The 21,480-nt window shown below is 43.9% G+C and overlaps 1 protein-coding gene across 4 annotated transcripts in view; it reads left to right on the top strand.

Moving 5' to 3' along the window:
• The first annotated feature begins 16,076 nt into the window (after positions 1-16,076).
• The window catches only part of NF2 (NF2, moesin-ezrin-radixin like (MERLIN) tumor suppressor), a 70,557-nt gene continuing 65,153 nt past the window's right edge, over positions 16,077-21,480 (top strand). For 3 of the 4 annotated variants that reach the window (XM_045826797.1, XM_045826798.1, XM_045826799.1), the window contains exon 1: positions 16,078-16,687. In XM_045826797.1, the coding sequence (XP_045682753.1) occupies positions 16,574-16,687 (114 nt within the window). In that variant the 5' untranslated portion in view covers positions 16,078-16,573. Of the gene's footprint in view, positions 16,688-21,480 lie in introns of all 4 variants that reach the window. The other variant, XM_045826800.1, reaches the window with a different exon arrangement.

Genomic DNA, 21,480 nt, shown 5'->3' with positions numbered 1-21,480 from the left:
AGCCCACAATCCCCCAGATCACGGACCTCAGCAAAGGCACAAGAGCCTGCAGACCACATCCGGGGCCCAGGAGCCTAAAGGGTTCCAAAGGGGCCTGGAAACATGCATGCACACACCGGAAATGAATGTCCACCGCTGACAGGGGGCTCCCTCCTGGTATGCTTCGAGTGGGGGAGTGGAGGGCAGGCTTTAATTTAGTGATTCTTTCACAAATATTGAGTATGCCTGGCTAGTGAATGTGCTAAGCTCTAAGACACCAAAGGTGGTCAGAATAAGCCCCCTGACTTTTGGGGACTTAAGGCCTTGGCAGAGGAGACAAAATCAAATCAGTACTGACTTTAAAAAAAAAAGATTATTTATTTTATTTATTTATTTTTTTTTAGGGAGAGAGGAAGGGAGGGAGAGAGGGAGAGAAACATCGATGTGAGAAACTTCCATCGTTTGCTATTCATACATGCCCTGACTGGAGACTGAACCTGAAACCCACACTTCTGCCCCTGATGGGATTGAACTGACGACCTTTCATGCTGAGGACATTGCCCAACCAACTGACCAACGTTGCCTGACCAACGTTGGTCAGGGAAGCATTGACTTTTTTGTCAATTGAATTTATTGGGGTGTTACTGGTTAACAAAATTATACAGGTTCCAGGTGCACAGTTCTACAATACATCATCTGTATACTGTATCATATGTTCACCACCCCAAATCAAGTCTCTATCTATCACCATGTATCCCCCTTAGGCCTTCTTCCACTGCCCCTAACCTTCCCTCCCCCCTGCAATCACCACATTGTTGTCCATGTCCATCAGCTCTGACTCTGAGTCCCCGCAGGGCGGGCGGGCGCCTTGGGCCTGTCTCCCTCACCTCTTCTACCTGACACTTAAAATATTTACTGAATAATAGAAGAGTGTATACAAAAATATTTTTGCCAATTGCAACAAAGGCTGTGAAGTATAGGGGCCTATGTGGACTTATAAATGGGAAAGACGAGAAAAAAGGGAGGTCCCATAAAAACTTTAAAGGTTAATTATGACTTCTACAAGAAAGTTAGACTCAAACTATGATTTTTTTCTAAAGTTGCTACAATGAACATGTATTATATATGTGGTTTATTTAAAAAGGAATCTGAATGTCATCATGATAAATGGAAAACTTTAATTGATTGCTGTAAACACACAGAACCATCAAAATAAATGCAATGAAAACCAGTGTGGCTACTGCCTTGCAGCTCAGGCAGAAGGCCATGAGCCTGAGGCCTGCTCTCTGTGTTAACAAAGAGCTCAGAGAGGGCTAGAGACACAGCAGGGCCCAGTGGCTTCTTGGAATTACCAGAGGGATGAAAAGGGAGCGAGCTCCTCATTCTGGAAGTCACTGTGATTGGAGGGTTTCCAGGCACAGCCACTTCAGGAAGAGCCCAAATGGATAAACGGAGGAGCAGCAAATAAGATGTCACTAGTGTTTGCAGTAATCATGAAGGTTAACAGGGTGGCTGTCTGGAAAACAACCTCGCATTTAAGAACAGACAGCAGCAGACCACAGGTTACAGCTTTGTCAGATGCACCTGAAGGTGAGGAGTGTGGCAGCAGTGATATCCATTTATTGGCAGCAAGAGAAGATAATCTACTGGGTTCCCTGAACAAGAGTTCTCGCCCTGCTTGCGTCCCACCCTCTGCACTCTCCACATATTCACTGAGCCTCCTGAGCTGGGAGGGGAGTCACAGGTGCACGAATTTATGAATAAACAGAACTGGATTTCTAACATGGCATTACATGTTTTTAGCCATATAACTGCAATAAGGAGTAATAATAATGTCACTTTAAGGAGGATTACATTTTAAAAACCTTACTTCAAGCAAATAAAATTATATTCCCCATTTGCTGATACAATTCCAACACACAATTTGCTTCATCCTAAATATAAGCTGTGTTATATCCTAAGGGTGTTCTACTTGCAATAATTTACATATTATTTATAATTTACTCTAGATATGGCTCTTTGTGTAAAATGTAAGTGCCTCATTTTTAGCTAAGAAACATAGAATGTTTTATTGATATTTGACATTTACCCCTTTTCCCAAAAATACATGATACATTTTCCTTGTGGTGCAATGTGTTTCACATGAATAAGAAGTTTAGGTAGCAACAGAAAATAAAAAGATATCACTGGTGTATCTATCTCTGATCCATGTGACTCATTTGGTTGGGCATGGTCCCACAAAGCAAAAGGCCGCTGGTTTGATTCCTGGTCAGGTCACATGTCTGGGTGGTGGGTTAGGTCCCCAGCCGGGGCACATACAAGTAGCAACCAATCAATGTCTCTCTCTCATATAGACGTTTCTCTCCCTCTGTTTCTCCCTCCCTTCTCCACTTTCTATAAATAAACACATAAACAAACAAACAAACAAACAAATAAATAAAACCTTTAAAAGATATCACTGGTGTCATTTGGTGGAGCTGTCCTTCCCTTAGGAATCGAGTGTGGCAGGCAAGGAGAGGTGGAAGTGACCACCTCCACTGGGCCTCACAGGAGGCCTGACTTTGGACCTAAGCTTTAAAGGGTACATAGAGAGAGTCTGCCAGGAGAAGGGATCAGGGCAAGGAGAACCTTAAGCAGAGGAAGCGATGTGTGCACAGTGTGTGTAAAGGCCGCCAGGAAGAAGTGGGTCTGAACTGTTCAGCACCATCCAGTGTAATTAAAGGGTGGAGATTCACTCAGTACAAAGAATACTTTTCTACCAATGGTGTGGGCAGCCTTGATGACCTATCTCTGGAGATGCCAACAGAGGCTGCATAACAACTCATTGGCCATGTAATAGAGAACATTTGGCAATGAAGCCACAGAAAGCCAGGGCCCTTGGACGGGGCGACAATGGTCTAGACCCTTCTGGGCTAGATGGAGAGTCCTCACCAAATTCCTGGTGTTTCTGGCTGCCTCTGCCAGGGAGAAGAAGGAAGGACTGAACCGCAGCCTCCTTTCGCTGGTCTAGGCATTTTCAAAGTGGGTTTTCCCATCTCCCCCCAGTCAAGTGGGGCAGGATGTCCAAACTAGGTGGCTCCAGGATGCTCCTACCCCTAGCCCAGAGTGATGGGAAATGAACCACAGTGTAGAAGCTCACTTGTCATGCCGCTTCGAGAACCCCACCCTCACCCCACCTAGGATGGCCAGTTCATTCCAGTTTGCCCACTGTCCCAGTTTTATCACGGAAAGTTCCCCATCCCAGGACACCCCTCTGACCTGGGGAAACCTTCTGGAAGGTTTGGTCATCCTAACTGTGGCGCTCTCCCTCTCCCTAGGACATACACCCATCCATCCTAGAAACATTTTTTGCGTAACTAACTGCATTCACCCTGCGTGAAAGGGGGCTCTCTCTTGTGGCCTGCAACGCCAGTCAGCTGAGAAGCTGGTCTGAGTGGATTCCTGCCTCGTGGACCATGAATTCTGGGCAGCAAACCAGAGAGATATTGGACAACAAGTCCGCCAATAAGGAATCAGGCCATTTCCAATTACTGTGGAACAAATTACTCTGAAATTTAGCAGCTTGACACAATAAACATTTATTATCTCACACAGTGTCAAATGGGCCAGGAATTCAGGAGTAACTGCTTAGCTGGCCCGGTTCTGGCTCTGGGTCTCCCACAACATCACAGTCCAGATGTTGGCTTGGGCTGGGAAGGACTGACTAGCTAGAACTGTAGGACTGGCTTCCGGGGTGGGGTGCTCACACCCCTGTCACCTGAGTGCTGGTTGTTGGCCAGGAACCTCATTTCCTTGCCACATGGGCTTCTCCAGGCACTGCTTGGGGGCAGTCACCACATAGCAGTTGGCTTCCCCCAAAGTGAGTGATCTGAGGGAGTGAGGTGGAAACTTCAAGAACTTTTATAACCTTCCTTGACTGATGTGGCTCAGTGAGTTGTCATCCTGCAAACTGAAAGGTCATGGTTCTATTCCCGGTGAGGGCACATGCTTGGGTTGCGGGTCAGGTCTCCAGTTGGTGGAGTGTGAGAGGCAACCAATGGATGTTTCTCTCCTTCTTTTTCTCTCTAAAAATAAATAAATATAATCTTTTTAAAAATAACTTATAATCTGGCCTTGGAAGTCATGCTCTGTCATTTCTGCATATACCATTGGTTACACACGTCAGCCCTGCTCAGTGTGGGAGGGGACTTTACAGGGGTGTGAATACCAACACTCGAGAGTTAGAGGGGTCATCCTGGAGGCTAGCTACCACAATTAGGCTCTGCACTAGACCCGTCTTAATTCCTAGGATTGGATGCAGCTCTTCAAGCAGCTTTCTGTGAGCAGGCCAGCCCAGCACCATTGTCTCCTGTTTTAGGATCTATCCCTCTCCGTCCTCTCTGAGGTCCCTTCCCCATCCACCACTGAGTCTGTGACATCTCTTTCTCCTGCACCTGTCCATCCCTCCCCTCTCTGCAGTAAGCTGACCCCTCTCTTCTCCCTTTCTTCCTTCCCAAAGCTGCCCTTATGGAGTCTGACTTCATAACTCATTGCCAAGGCCTGTTGCCTAATTTGTGAAATGAAATGAGAGGAGCCAGGGACAAAGACAGATGGGCAATGCTGGGCGGCGAGGAGCAGGCAGGTTTGTAAGTGTAAAATATGGACAAACCTGCCATCATCTATTCTCTAGGACAAATAGATCATCACTGAATGGGCTGCAAAAGAGCAAAGAGACAAATTACCCAGCTGTGGCAGTGTCACCTGCTCCTTATTGATGGGCTTTTATGCTTGGGCTCGACTGTGCTCAGAATTTCATTGCCCAGTTCCTATAGGACCCCAAACAGGAGTGGAAGGGACAAGAAAGCTTTTCTGTCTCAGCTGGGGCATGAGCCACACTGCCAAGTCTAAGCCTTTCTGTGTTTTGCATCACATGTGCAGATATGAATTATGCAACTTTGACACAGTGCCACATAAAACCATTAATAAAGTGCTACTCCGTGTATAAATTGGAAGTCGTACAAACGTCAGAAAAAGAAAACAGTTTAATTCAGTAGGTATGGAACAATTTCAAAGCACAGGGATGGAATGAACGATAAACTCTTTATGCTACTGCCACAAGGCGGCGCCACCATAGCTAGGAAACAAATGACCACACGTGTCATTATGGAGCAAATCATACTGTTAACATGCCTTGGACTCTAGCAATTGCTTTTTTCCCCACTATTGAGCTGTTATTTTGCCATTCCCTGTCATTGTGAGCCACTTTAAAAACATATAACAACTCAATTCATGCATTCACGAGGTAGAGATGCTAGTGCTGAAATACATACCCACAAATCATCAATCTTTGGAGTAGATATTGGACGTGATAAAACATGAAGACCGAACCACCTCTGCGGCAGGTGGTGCTGTTTATTTAGGAAAGTGCCATAGGGTAGAGATAATGCTGCAAAGATACAAAGCAGCCTCAAGAGCAAAAATATGGCAAAATGGCTGTAGATTTATGAACCGTGCAAATGCATTTGATCGCCTACTTTACATTCATTCCTACAGGGAAAAAACATTCTTGTGTATATAACATTTTGAATCATGTGAAGTTTACAGAAAGCATCCTTCCTGAAAAAAATGTGAATTTCCTGGATCTCCCCAGCTATCCTGGTGTAACAATGGTTCCTGGTGTAAACCTGCTCCTGGAAGGGGAGTGTTATGGGGTGAATTTGTCCTGCAGAATAGTAGAAATTATATATTGAGTCTTTGCCTCCAGTTCTGGGAACAGAACTCCTAAAACTTTTGTAATTCACTACGTGATAAGAGCACTAGCAGCACTTTTTGTTCAAATATTTGGTTTTTGACCTTGGCTCATGAATCACTTGGAATTTCCTGAGTGATAGGAACATTTTTTGTTCTAATGAGGCAGTTCTTGGTGGGCTTCTGGGTGGGGGCTGGTCACCAGAAAGCTTGGAACTTTGAGTCCCAACTCCCATTGTTACAGGACAGACTGGCGGGGGGAGGTGCAAATGATATACTATTACCCAACGGACCCACCCTTGTGCTCTGGGGGTCCCCCACCCCGTATGGGTTCGCCTTGCCCACCGACAGGATGTCTCTCAATGCCAGAGATTGGTGAAAAGGAAAGGGATTATTTATTTAAAGAGTTATACAAATTTAAGAGTAATGACTTGTTTTCACTGAGATCCCAAAGTCCTTTAGAATACCCACAAATGCACAGTCCTTCCTTCCTCCTCTGCCCAGTCTGGGGTATTATATCTTAGAAAAAGAAACAGAAATCTATGGTTCTTCTCTGTCCAAGACATGTGGTCCCAAAAAGAGCCCAAAGTCACGTCGTCCCAAAAAGATGCCGCTTGGCTGCTACACCTGTGTTTAAATCCCAGTGCCAATCTTCCTCTTTCCCACCATTTCCGACTCCTCCCAAAATTGGCCCAGATGCCAGCATTCCCGTACTTTTCCAGCTTTACTGGGCTGCCACAGTAAGTTCAGGCATGTGTGGCTCTGTGGTGTGGAGCCAATCATCTTCAAGCTCTTATGCAGGCTCTGTAACCAGCGGGAGTTGCCTCCCAGTTACACCATGGGTTGAAGTCACTCCCATCCCCCTGGCTCAAAGCAAGGCCACAGCTGTTTAACATATCTATGAAACCAGTTAAAGGGTATAGATATGTGAAACCACTATTCCAGGGGTTATCTGCAAAACTATTGCTATTCAAAACAACTCTCAATGGCCCTGCTCCATGTATCCCATCTCTCAGCTCAGATTTGTGGAGGTGAGGACACCCTATATATATATTTTTTTCTTCTAATACTTCCTGGTCACTGAGTTCTGGACCCCATTACAAATCCCTATTTGAGCACCCCCCCTCCCCCGCCTTGGCTGCACCCTGTTACACCATCCCCCTAGAAAGGGAGGGTGACTGGAGATTGAGTTAACGGTCGATCATGCTTGCATGGTGAAGCTGCCATAAAGAGCCCAAAAGTATGGAGTTCCGAGGTTTTCTGTGTGCTTGAAAAGTGATGCACCCCAACTCCAGAAGGAGAGAAGCTCCTGCTCCCCAGACCCTTCCAGACTTTGTCCTGTGTATCTTTCATCTGGCTGTGCACCTCTGTCCTTCATTGTATAATAAACCATAAACCCAAGTGTTTCCCTGAGTTCTGTGAGACATTCTAGCAAGTTATCAAATTCAAGAAGGAGGTCACAGGAACCCCCATGTATAGCCAGTCAGTCAGAAGTACAGGTGACAGATAACCTGCAACTGTGACTGGCAGCTGAACAGGGAGAAGTCTCATGGGATTGAGTCTTTTAACCTGTGGGGTCTGCCCTAACTCTAGTTAGTGTCAGAATTGAACTGAATTATAGGACACCCAGCTGGTGTCGCAGAGAATTGCTGGTGTGGAGAACACATGCATTCTGATTTAGAAGTACTGTGAATGTGTGAGTAAAGGAGAAACACAGGAGTGCATTTCCCATGCACGTCCCCTAAGAAAGAACTACTGAAGCCCTAACTTCAGTCCGGACCTCAGAATGTGACCTTGTTTGGGAATAGGGTCTTCATAGAGGAAAGCAAGTTACAATAAGGTCACAGGTTGGGCCCTAACCCGACATGACTGATGTTGTTATGAAAAAGGGAAATCTGGACACAAGGAGACAGACATGGACAGTGGGAAGATGATGTGAGGACACACAGGGAGATCCACGTGAAGGTTGAAGGGATGCTGCCACAAGCCAGCGGCTGTCTGGGGATACCAGAGGCAGGGAGAGGTGAAGGAAGGATGCTCCCCGACAGGAGCCTGGCCCTGCTGACACCTCGATCTCAGATTTCTTGCCTCCAGAACTGAGACAACACATTTCTGTTGTTCTAAGTCATCCAGTAGGTGGAACTTGGTTATGGCAGCCTTGGAAACTAATAGAGAATGTCAGCTCAAGACCCAAAGTATCAACTACAGTAAACAAACAAACAAACAAACAAACAAACAAACACAACCCACAGAAACAGCAGCAAATTGCAAACCAGGCATGAGCATGAATTTTAGGCCGAAAGCAGTCATTTCATTTTTTAGTGCCTGCTGGAGACAAGGACCTTTGTTGCATGCAGCGCATACTGTCATTGGAAGACAATGGGCCCGGAGCTAGACACCTGGGCCAGGTGATGTTGAATGAGTCTAGGCATGTTCCTGAGCCTCAGGCTGCAGACAGGCCAGAACCTCGCAGTTTGCTTTCTATCTCCACCCAACTCCAAAAGAATGTGGTGCAGCTTATGAAAATACATCTGGAACATCTGTCCAATCATGAGAAAACATAAGACAAACCCGAAGTGAGAGACTTTTGACAGATACTTGGTGGATACTCTTTAAAACTGTCAAGGTCATGAAAAACAAGGAGAGATTGAGGAGTTATTACAGACTTCAGGAAAATAAGGAGAAATAACAAAATGTTATGTGAAACCCTGCATAGCATCTTGGAACATAAAAGGATAGTAGTGGAAGCACTGGTGAAATATGAATAAGGTCTTTACTTTAGTTAATAGTATTTGTAGTAATGTTAATTCCTTCATTTTGATAATTGTACTGCGATTAAGTAAGATGTTACTACTAAAGGGAGCTGAGTGAAGGATGTAATAGACAAACTATTTTTGCAAACTTTAGTCTAATATTAGTCTAATATAAGTCTAATATTAGTTCAAAATAAAAGTTTAAAAATGATATATATGTAAGAAACACTTTGTTACATAAAGAACTGATCTAAGAAAACCAAATAAACAAAAAGCCTTTAGGTAAGGACTCCGTACCTGTGTTAAAAGGAATACAGCTAGTGCAACAAATAAACAGTATATGGGTGGGGGGAAAGTTACTGCAACGTGAGGAATAAGGGCAGGAAAAATAAGATGAAGCCAAAGATAAGGTAAGACCAGGTACAATGTATTGCCAGAGGCTGAATTCAAGTTTGGCTCTGGGCTTCTGATGCCAAGAAAGAAATAAGATTGGTTACATGGTTCACAGTGTGTGTAAGAGAGAAAAAAAGACAAAAACCCAACATTTACATCCATACATGGGAAGTTACTATGCAGCCCTTAGAAAATTATATTGTAGAATATTTAATGATATGGAAAAATGTTTGTAAAATTAATGAGTGAAAAATTAGCAAATCACAAAGCAATATGTACTATACAAAAGCAATGGGCCAGTGGATTCTGCAAATTAAAATCGCTTTTTCTTCTGCGTGTATCAGGTTTCTACTGCTGTATAACAAGTAACTACAATTTTAGTGGTAATTACATTTATCTTGTGGGTCTGGAATGAGTCTGGAATCCTGGGTCTGGATTCCAGGCACGGTGTGGCATGATTTTCTGCTCTGGGTTTCAAAGGGCTGCCCTCCAAACATCAGCCATCCCCGGTTCTCATCTGAAGCTCAGGATCCTCTTCCTAGCTCATTCAGGTTATTGGCACAATTCAGGTGCTTGCGGTTGTAGGACTGAAGACCCTGTTCTTTGCCTAGCTGTCAGACAGGGACCACTCTGCTCCCAGAGGCCATCCAGAGTTCCTTGCTACATGGCTTCATAGGCAATTCACAACATGGATGTTTGCTTTCTTTCAAGCTCATCTGACTCTATCTCTGACTTCTAGATCCCCTTTTAAGAGTCACCTGATTAGGTAGGTCAGTCCCACCCAGGACAATCTCCCTTTAGATAAGTACGACTGATTAGGTATTGCATCTATCAAAATCCTTTTTGCCATATAAAGTAACATAGTCTGGGGAATAATATCTCAACATATCCATAGGTCTTGCCCACACCCAAAGTGGAGGGTTATACAAAGCTTTGGGCTATTGGGGGACATTTTAGAATTATGCCTACCATTCAGCTAGTTTTCAATTTCTTTTTTATAAGACATATGAATTACTTATAAAAAAAGGAAAAACAATAAAATTTATTTTAAAAATACAAAGCAAACCAGCCTCCCATGACAACACAAGTGCTGGAGTGAGAGAGATTTCTCTCATGGGTCTCCATTGAAAGGATGCAGTGTGAACCTCTTGCAGCTAAATCTCTACTGTAAAGATCAGAATCCTCAAGGCTGTTCCTTCTAATTCATACCCTCAGTGCAGGACATTGATTTCAAGTCAATATACAGTAAAAGTAATTCTGTAAGTGGCCAAAAACGAGAGTTGTTTTTGGCAGAGATGTCACAATTCAGATGTAGGACGAGTTGATTTAATCGTTGAGATGAGTTGATTTAATCTGGGGTTTACAGATGTGCTTTGGACAAGTCTTTCCCTGAACCTCCTAAAAACATATGCAACATTTTTTGTATATGTGCATTACTTTAAGGAGATAGTTCACCGGTCCCATCAGATTCTCAATAAAGAGTTTTTGACTCAAAAAATTAAAAATCATTGCTCTAGAGCAGGATTTATCTTGGGATTATTGATGCTTGAGAATAGATAAATCTTTGTTGTGGGAGGAGGGGTTGTCCTGTGCATTGTGAGATGTTTAACAGCATCCATAGAGGACAAGAGCACCCCCTAGCTGTGGCAACCAAAATAATTCTCTAGACACTGCCAAATACCTTCTGGGGGGAAGGGAGCTCACTTTGACAACCACTTATCTTTGGAAAGAATGGACTAAGTGTTAAATCAGGTAAAAATATGCATTAAAATAGTCCTGGATCCAAATTGCATCTTTACTGTAACAGGTAACCAGGTTCTTGGTGATTGGGACAAGAATTAAACTGAACACCCAGGGTTTATAGCAGAGAACAAGGGAGTAGGCCAACTCCAAGGAGAGACTGACGTCATGGGCTGGAGAAATTCTATTCTTTCTCCAGGTAGATCCTTCCTGGCTAGTTTTGGCCATCTTTTACTGAGAACGTACAAGTAAGTAGTTGTGTTACTTTAAAGCTACTGCGTATGCAGTCTCCCATGATTTTCCCTGGTTGGCCATCAGAGAAGGGGTCGCACAATGTTACCGAATGGACCCCCCTTTTCCTTGGGTCCCCTGTACTAGGTTCACCTTTCCCACTGCCAAGGAATTAGAGCTCTCCATGTCAGAGATTGGTGAAAAGGAAAGGAATTATTTATTCAAAAGTTATACAGACTTAAGGCCCTGGCTGGTGTAGATCAGTGGATTGAGCACAGGCCTATGAACCAAAGCATCCCCTGTTTGATTCCCAGTCAGGGCACATGCCTGGGTTGCAGGCCATATCCCCAGTATGGGGTGTGCTAGAGGCAACCACACACTGATGTTTCACTCCCTCTCTTTTTCCCTCCCTTCCCCATCTCTCTAAAATAAATAAATAAAATCTTTAAAAAAAAGTTATACAGGCTTAAGAGTAATGACTTAATGTCTTCTTTAAAATCCCAAAGTCCCTTAAAACAACCACAAACACACACAGTCCTTCCTTCCCCCCTTTGCCCAGTCTGGGGTACTGTATCTTAGGAAAGGAAATAGAAGTCCATGGCTTGGGTAGCCCCTGGCTCTTCTCAGTAATCCATGCTCAGCTGGCAGGCCTCCCTTGGTTCCCAGCACCACCACCTGTGTCGCCGGGATCTCCAGTTCTTATTCCAAAACCACATGGCACCTTCTCATGGCCCACCAGCAAGAGTCCTTTCACCTCTTTCCTTCCCGCAGAGGTTCTCCTATTTTCTTCCGAACTGCTAAGAGAGAATTCTGCATCGCTGCTACATCTTGCTTTCTGGATTCCTAAGCTGCATGGCAAAGGGAGACCCAAAGCCGCGTGGTGATTTTTGTCATAGCTCCCATGCCTGGGTTTAAATCCCAGTTCCAATCTTCCTCTGCAGCCCCATTTCTGACTCCTCCCACAATTGGCTACGCTCACCAGCATTCCCATATTTTTCCAGTTTTTCTAGGCTGCCATAGTAAATCTGAGCATGTGTGGCTCTGTGGTGTGGAGCCAATCATCTCCAAGCTCTCACACAGGCTCTGTAACCAGGGGGTGTTGCCTCCCAGTTACATCCTGGGTGGAAGTTATTCCCTTCTCCCTGGCTCAAAGCAAGGCCACAGCTATTTAACATATCTATGCAACCAGTTAAAGGTTATAGATATGTTAAATGACCATTCTAGAGGTTATCTGCAAAACCATTGCTATTCAAAACAACTCAGTGGCCCTGCTCCATGTGTCCCATCCCCTAGTTCGACTTGTGAGGGTCAGGACATCCCATATTTTTAATATTTCCTGGACACCCTGAGTTCTGGACTCCATTACAAATCCTTCTTTTGGGGCCCCCTGGCTGTACCCTCTTACACTACCAGTTATGATCTTGGGTAAATTACCTCATTTCAGTCTTAGCCAATTTTCTCATGTGTAATCTAGGGATATAATACCTACCAAATAGGGTTTTAATAAAGATCAAAAGAAAGCATGCGGACTTCCGGCAAGATGGAGGCATAGGTGGACGCACCGTACCTCCACGCACAACCAAGATTAGAACAACAACAATTTAGAGCCAGAATAACACCCAGAACTGATAGAGAATTTATCTGAATGGAAGTGGGACAGCCAAGAAGTTGAAGTAGACCCGTTCATCCAGACCAGTAGGAGGAGCGGGCGCGGGTCGGCAGCGGCGGCACGCAGTGATTGGGGAGAACTTGGCGCGAATTCGGCGCGTAAGCCATCCGGGGTGCGCAAGATCGCAGCGGTGGACCCTGAGTACGCAAGCAGCGGCTGGCGGACCCAGTGAAGCAGCGATTGTGGACCAGGGCAGAGCACGCAACCCAGGATCCCAGAGAAGGGACTGTGATCCCAGGAGAACGGAGCTACCACCATCGTTCCCTCCCGCCCCCGCTCCCATCCCCACATACAACGTCACAATCTAGCGACTGGGGTGCCCAGCCCAGATAAACACCTAAGGCTCCGCCCCTCACCGTAACAAGAGCAACCAGACAGGGGAAAAAAAAAAGACACAGGAAGACATGTCTCCAACAGAAAAACAGATCAGTCCCCCAGGACTCATCCTTTTGAGCGACCAAGAAATAGCCAATCTATCAGATACACAGTTCAAAACACTGGTTATCAGGAAGCTCACAGAATTGGTTGATTTTGGGCGCAAATTAGATGAAAAAATGCAGGTTACCATAAAAGAGATGAAAGAAGATGCACGGAGAGCCAATAGCGATGGAAAAGAAACTGGGTCTCAAAACAATAGAGTGGACCAGAAGGAAGCAAAAAACAACCAAGCAGGAAAACATGAAGAAATAAGAATTCAAAAAAACGAGGAGAAGCTTGGAGCCTCCAGGACATTTTTAAACGTTCCAACATCCGAATTATAGGGGTACCAGAAGGGGAAGAGGTAGAGCAACAAGTGGAGCAACATTATTTGAACAAATAATAAAGGAGAACTTCCCCAATCTTGCAAAGGGAATAGACTTCAAAGAAATCCAGGAAACACAGAGAGCCCCAAAGAAGTTGGACCCAAGAAGTTGGACACACCAAGGTACATCATAATTACATTAGCCAAGGTAAAAATGAAGGAGAGAACCCTAGAAGCAGCAAGAGATAAGGGGACAGTAACCTACAAAGGAGTTCCCATCAGACTGTCAGCTGATTTCTCCAAAGAGATCTTACAGGCAAGAAGGGGCTGGAAAGAGGTATTTTAAGTCATGAAAGACAAGGACCTATATCCCAGATTACTCTATCCAGCAAAGCTTTCATTTAGAAGGGAAGGGCAGATAAAGTGCTTCTCAGATAAGGTCAAGTTAAAGGAGTTCATTACCACCAAGCCCTTATTTTATGAAATGTTAAAGGGACTTATCTAAGAAAAGAAGATAAAGAAAAAACATGTATAGTAAAAGGACAGCAAACTCACAATTATGAACAACCACACCTAAAGCAAAACCAAAAGAAACTAAGCAAACAACTAGAACAGGAACAGAACCACAGAAATGGAGATCACATGGAGGGTTAGCAACAGGGAAGTGGGAGGAGGAGAGAGGGGGAAAAGGTACAGAGAATAAGTAGCATAGAATGTAGGTTGAAAATAGATAGGGGGAGGGTAAGAATAGTATGGGAAATGTAGAAGCTAAAGAACTCATAAGTATGACACATGGACATGAACTAAAGGGGGGGATATGGGTGGGAGAGGGTGTATAGGGTGGAGGGGAGTGAAGGGGGGAAAATGGGACAACTGTAATAGCATAATCAATAAAATATATTTAAGAAAAGAGAAAGCATGCAAAGCACTTTGTAGAGTGCCTTATGTGGTAGCTATTAATATTGTTCCCATGGTATTTCCCCATGTTCTTTATTCATTCAACATATAGTTATTAACTGGTGTCTGTGTGCCAGATCTTTTTAATGAGCTCTAACTGAATTGTTCTCAAATCCTTCTCTGGTAGGTACTATTATCATTTGTTTATTCTTTGTGAATGGCACTTTTAATGCCAGCATAATATTCCCTCACATCTATTTTTATGCATGGCCAGAGCCTCCCTTCTGAGATCCAGACTCATATCTACCTGGATGTCTCCCTAGGCACTTTTACATTCAGTTTGTTTGGCCAATTAGCCCAGTGCCTAGCACCTAGTAAGCCTTCCATAAAAATGAGCTATTACTGGCCATCAATGTCCTTTTTAGCTGCTGCAGTGTATTCTGTCTCCACTTGCCACTCCTCAATGGATTCCCAGAGTCTCTTACTTTCTGTTAGCAGTCTTAGCCCCTAGGTTAAGGCCTTGACTCGTTGCCCCTCTGGGAAGCCCATGGGAGATTCCAGCCTGGTTCTCCCACTTACAGGGAAGAACAGAAGCAATGAAAAAGAAGACACTCCCACATCCAGGACCATTTTTCTTGAACAATCAGTTTGGTGGGGTGAATTCGCTAGCACTAGACAGGAGGTAAAATTCCCCAACAGCCGCCTCTCTGGGTGTGCCAGCAAATGATGCCTAGGGTCTAGTTGATGCTTCCTGTCACAGCAGGGGGCCCTAAGGGGCCCATAGACAAGAGCTAGATTTACACTACTAGCATAGTTTTAGCAACAGTGTCTGCTAAATGCTGCAGAACTGCAGTTCATGGTTCTTGGGGCTACAACAGGAGCAATTTGGCAGTCACAACCAGAGAAGCAGTGCAGTGCAGTTAATACCAGCAGGCTCTGTATGGGGTAGACCTGGACTATCAGCTTCACCTTTCACTAGCTGGATGATAGTTGCCTGGTGCTCTGTCATGCTGAGCCTGTTTCCTCCTCGTAGAGGAGAGGTGATGGTTAATATTTATGGAGTGCTTACTGCTCAGCTGAAACACAGGAAATTGTCTCTGTTCAGCCCATACAGCTACTTAAAAATAGGATTTATTCTTTAAATACAGTTATGCTCCCCTACCTCACACCCCCCATTATAACCTTATATGACATTTAAAAAATAAACACTTCACGTATGTAGTTCGTAAATAGAAATCATAGAGTACAAAGTGAGAAATGCTTTCATTTTTTACCATTTTGCACCTACAAAAACAGCCGCTGCATAGGATTCAACCTAGTAAGTGCCAGCCACCGTTCTAAAGCTTTATATTAACTCGCTTAAATTCCTCAACAAACCCACGAAGTAAGTACAATCATTACCCGCTCCTCGGTAACAACTACCATTTCTCCTAAAGAGAAGCAGAAGGATCTGTGGGAGAACGCCGGCAACTTAAGTGGCCTCCACAAGTGATTTAAAAGTTTGAGAAACAGTGGTCGGTATATGTAATTATTAAGCACCAAAAAGAATTATCCGCAGGATGCCCTAAACGGGATCCCCTGGAGCGTCATACTCCGCGTATTTGCTCCGAAGGACCAGGTCCGAAAGGACCTGGGAGGAAACCCACTCGAGGGCCCTGGGGCTAGTCTCTACGTGGTTTCCCAGGAAAGGCGCGTCGGAATCCGCCGCGTCAACCAGTCTTGCTAGAGTAGGCGTACCCCTACGAACAAAAGCGTTCGGAGCGACTGCCTCCATAGCCAGTCAACACCGAGCCCAGGCACGCGCCTCCTCTTAGAGCCAAACTTCCAATTGGTGGAGTAGTCAGGGAGAAGGCGGACGGAGAGTGAAAGTTTCGCCTTCCTTGGAGATCTAAGCCAATCGCTGCGCCCGAGAGATAGCCGCAGTTAGGTTGCTTTGTGAGTAGTAATCGGCCCTGAGGGCGGGGCGGAGAGCAGGTCGGGGGCTGCGGGGAGGGGACGCTTTCCGCCGGCGCGCGGAGCGGGGACGGTGACAGCCACGCGCGCACGTGCGCGCCTGGCTGCAGCGCGTCCCTGAGACCTCCATCAGTTGCTGAGAGGCGCGCGGAATCTGGGCCGCAGCCGTCTAGGGGCCTCGTCCTCAGGTGACCCCAGTGTCCCCGGCCGGAGTCCCAGAGCGCCGAGCCGGTTCCACCCCATCGGTCCCCACTCTCGAATCCTCCCCACGGCCGTCAAGGCCTGCCCCGCAACTCTCCTTTTCCGCTCCAGGGACAGGGTCCTCGCGGCCCATGCTGGCCGCTGGGGGCCCGCGCCGTCCAGACAGTTTTCGGGCCGGCCGGCCGGGCACCATGGTGGCCCTGAGGCCTGTGCAGCTCCTCCAGGGGGGCTAACAGTCCCAGAGCACAGGCCTCGGGAAGCGAGGGTCCCGGGCCTGAGCCCCGCACCATGGCCGGGGCCATCGCTTCCCGCATGAGCTTCAGCTCCCTCAAGAGGAAGCAGCCCAAGACGTTTACCGTGCGGATCGTTACCATGGACGCCGAGATGGAGTTTAATTGCGAGGTAATCATCGGCCGGCAGCCCCGACGGGCTGCAGTGTGGTGGGAGCTTAGCGGAATTCCCGCTCCTCGGGCCCTAGTGCGGCACCAACCGGGGCCCCCCTACCAGGGTGACGGTGGAGGTGGAAACTCGAGGGATTCTGGTTTCATCATCTCTGGGTATAGAGATGGCAAGAACCGGAAGGAGCCATCTAGGCCCAAGTCCTTATGTTAAAGATAAGTTGCTGCCTTGTTCAATAGGGCTTTTGGATTTGGAAACACTTCCAGAAATTTTTCATTCATACTGCAAGAGGCTAGAAACGTCGGTGGTAGCAAAATCTAGTTTTCAGTGTCAGACTTAAGCTCCAGCTCTATAGAATTTTTACTTTATTAGATATTTACTTTATTATAATGTGCCCCCGGTATTAAAACGCATCTCGTTTTATTGGAAAAGCTGTACTTGTTTTCCTTTTCCAAAACTTCACTTTTCTGGAGAAAACTCTTTGAGGAAAGAGATGGTGTTTTATAATACTTAAATTTTCCATAAAGTTTGTGCGATGATTATAACAGTTATCATTTGTTTAATACTTTAAAAGTGGCAGACATTCATACATTTAATTCTTACAATAATCTAATGAGGTAGGTACCCCAAACCATATATGTGGTCAGTGGTGAGGTGAGCTTTTGAATCAAGCTTTTAGCCAGTACAGTACTGTCTCAAGTAATTTAAGCCTTTGCTACTCAAAGTGTGGTGTGTGGACCAGCAGCATTGGCAGCAGCCACCTAAGTTAGGGGTTGGCAAACTTGCTGTGTAAAGGGCCACATAATAAATATTTTTAGTTTTGTAGGCCATAAAGTCTCAGTTGCAACTACTCAACTCCTCAGCTCTACTCTGTAGCACAAAAGCAGCTATAGACAGGATTAACTTCCAGCATGACAGTGTGAGGATCTCCACTAACCTGGTTCTCTGTAAAACTGGTAAAAATTAAAAACAAAACAATAACCTCTGGAAATGGTGCTAAGGGCAAACATTAAGCGAAGAAACCTCTATTCAAGGAAATACATGAAAATTCAGTAAGGAAGGTGAAAATCTTCGGCACTTGAACCAAGACCTCTACCACCCTTAGCAAGGTGGGGATTCTCAGAACACAGGGCTCTCTCTCCCCTTAGCTCATAGTCAGAAGGCTTTCTTACCAGGAGGAGGAGGACTTCAGTGCTTTTCATCCTGCCCAAGGCTACTTGTTGCTGAGACTAAGTGATAGTTGAAAGATGGGACTTCTTCCTTATGGAATGAGGGCTGTGCTGTGGGCAGCATACGGACAAGGCTGGGCCCCCATTACTCTCGGCCCACACTCAGCTTGTGAGATGGTGGTTCCAGCCAGAAGAGGTAAACTAAGACCCCAGGCTGGTATGTGCCCCCTCCCCACTTCCACCAAGAGCTCAGAGATTCTGCCTAGAGAAAGAAGCAGGCTTTAAAACCCTTAGCCTCTAATCTCTACTCAAGTAGTGACTTCATTTGCAACACAGTATGGAGAAGTTTATGCCTAGGGGGTACTCGAGAACAATAGAGGTGTTGGTGAAAGGCAATTTCTGGGCTGCATATACAGACTAGACTATTAGCCAGCTAGTCCTGTGGGGGGTCAGAACAAATATCAAACACAGATCTCAGAAACTGATCCCTCAAAGAGCCACCTTTTTTTCTTAAGATTTTATTTATGTATTTTTAGAGAGAGGATAAGGGAAAGAGAAAGAGAGGGAGAGAAACATTAATATGTGGTTCCCTCTCACGTACCCCCCACTGGGTACCTGGCTCAACGTATCTGGTACAACGACCCTTTGGTTCCCAGGCCCATGCTCAGTCCACCAAGCTACACCATCCAGGGCAAAAGCCACATTTGGACTGGATTACTTTACAGAGTAAGTTATGTTCCAGAGCATTTTATATATATATTATATATATATATATTATATATATATATAATTTATTTTTAGAGATGGGGAAAAGAGGTAGAAAAGGGAGAGGAAAGAAAAAATATTGTACAAGAGAAACAGTGATTGATTGCCTCTTGCATGCCCCCAGCTGGGGACCTGGCCTGCAACCCGGGCATGTGCCCTGACTAGGACTCGAACTAACAACCTTTCCATCCATAGGCTGGTACATAATCCAACGAGCCACACCAGCTAGGGCTGGAGTGTTGTTGAAAATAAAGGAACAATATACCACAATTAGTGGCGTTTAACAGCTGGATGTAATAAGAGAAAGAGAGCCCGACTAAAACCTTCAGGCATACTCAAAGATGCATCTCCCTGAGAAGCACCATCATAGGCCACACTATGTGAGGGAGATAGATTTCACTAAAACAATGCAGCCAGTCTCTAAACAAATAAATAAGCAAATAACAACAAGCTCTGGAGAAGGGGTCACCAGTCCCCAGAGTTGCTATATTACCTAAAACATCTAGTTTCCACCAAAAAATAATAAGGTATGCAAAGAAATAGGGAAGTATGACCCATACAATGGAAAAAGCTAGCAACAGATATTGCTTGAGAGTGACCAGATGCCAGATTTAATGACAAAGTTTTAAAGAAGCCATTATAAATATGTTCACAGAACTAAAGAAAAGCACGATTAATGAAATAAATGGAAGGTATGATGATATTTTTATATCGAATAGGGATTATCAATAAAGAGAAATTATTTAAAAGAACCAAATTAAAATTCTGGAGCTGGAAAGTATACAATGACTGAAATAAAAAAACTCACTAGAGAGGCTCAAAGTAGATTTGAACTGGCAGAAGAATTAATGTGCTTGAAGATAGATGGGGTAGAAATTATGTAAGCTGGAGAGCAGACAAAAAAAGAATGAACAAAAATGTACACAGCAGCAGATAAATGGGATAGATTGTTAAGTGCATGAACATAAGTGTAACAGAAATACCAGCAGAGGAGAAAAAAATATTTTAAAAGTATAACGGCTAACCCTTTCTAACTTTTTGAAAAACAATGACCTATATATTCAGGAAGCTCAGTGAACTCCAAGGAGGATAAACACAAAGAGATTCACAGACACATTATAGTAAAAATGCTAAAAGTCAAAGACAAGGAGAAAACCTTGAAAGCCCAAGAGAAAAATGACTTTGCACTTACAAGGGAACCCTAATAAGATTAACAGCTGACCTCACAGTAGAACATATTTAAAGTGCTCAAAAAAAACTTGCCAACTGAGAATCCTATATCCAGCACAGCTAGCTATAAATAGTAAGGACATTTCAAAATGAAGGTGACTTACCATGTAAACAAAAACAGAGAGAATTTAATGCTTAAAGATTCACCTTACAAGAAATACTAAAGGAAGTTCTTCAGGCTAAAAGCAAGTGACCTCAGGTAGTAATTTAAATCCACATTAAAAAGAAAAAACAACAAAGAGCACCAATAAAGGTAACTATATAATTATAAAAGTATAAATACACATTTTTTCCTTTCTTAACTGATTTAAAAAGCAGGTTTTTTTTTTTTAAAGATTTTATTTATTTATTTTTAGAGAGGGAAGGCAGGGAGAAAGAGAGACAGAGAGAAACATCAATGTGTGGTTGCTGGGGGTTATGGCCTGCAACCCAGGAATGTACCCTGGCTGGGAATCGAACCTGGGACACTTTGGTTCCCAGCCCGCGCTCAATCCACTGAGCTATGCCAGCCAGGGCTAAAAGCAGTTATATAAAGTATGTTACAGTATACTGTTGGGACTATAACAGAAATGCAATATATTTTGTATTGAACTTGCCAATAACAGCACAAAGGAAGGGTTGGGAGGAAAGCTGTAATAGACTAAAGAAATGGCTACAGATGGTAAAGTAATAACTATAACAATGTATTGCCAGATTTGTAACTTTATTAGATAAAATATATATAACACTACTGCAAAAAGGGGAAGGGAATGGAGCTATATCGGTATAACATTTCTATATATCACTGGAATTAAGTTAGTATAAATCTGAAGCTGATTTAGATAAATCAGGATTATATGGTAAACCTTAGAGTAAGCACTGAAAAAAATCTTTTAAATTATAGTGGAAAAATTATTAAAGAAATTTAAATGCTTCATTAGAAAATACTTAATGCGAAAGCAAGTAGTAAAGGAGGAATACAACAATAAAAGACACAAAAAACAAAAAGAAAAATGGTAGTTCTATTCCAAATAACTATGTAACTTGAAATGGGGACAAATTCCTAGATCTAGCACCAGAATTGACTCAAGAAGAGTCAATCTGAATATAACTGTAACAAGTGATAAGCGTTAATTAGTAAAAAAAAAAACAAACTACCCACCATGAAGATCCCAGACCCTATCCACTAGAGGACCAGACAGTTTCACCAGTAAATTATACCAAACATTTCAAGAATAATTAATGATACATTTTTACAAACTATTCCAAAAAAAAAAAACCCAGAAGAGGAGGAACCACTTCTCAGCTCATTTTATGAGGCTGGCATTACCGATACCAAAACCAGACAGAAATAACATAAGAGAACTGAAGACCAATATCTCATGAAAATGGAAGCAAAAATCCTTAACAAAGTACTAGCAAACCAAATGCAGCTACATATAAAAAGAATTATACACTATAAACAAGTGGGATTTATCCCAGGAATGTAAAGTTGGTTTAACAGCCTAAAATCAATTAATGTATTACATCATATCAATAGAATAAAAAACAAAAATCACATGATCATCTCAATAGATGCGGGAAAAGCCTTGACAAAAATCCAACAGCATGTCATGATAAAAACACTCAACAAAGAAAGAATAGAAGGGAACT

This window comes from Phyllostomus hastatus, unplaced genomic scaffold, assembly GCF_019186645.2.
Source record: "Phyllostomus hastatus isolate PE091 unplaced genomic scaffold, TTU_PhHast_1.1 phas_scaffold_760, whole genome shotgun sequence".
Lineage (NCBI taxonomy): Eukaryota > Metazoa > Chordata > Mammalia > Chiroptera > Phyllostomidae > Phyllostomus > Phyllostomus hastatus.
The sequence above is the reverse complement of the archived record's forward strand: the minus strand, read 5'-3'. Positions and strand labels throughout refer to the sequence as shown.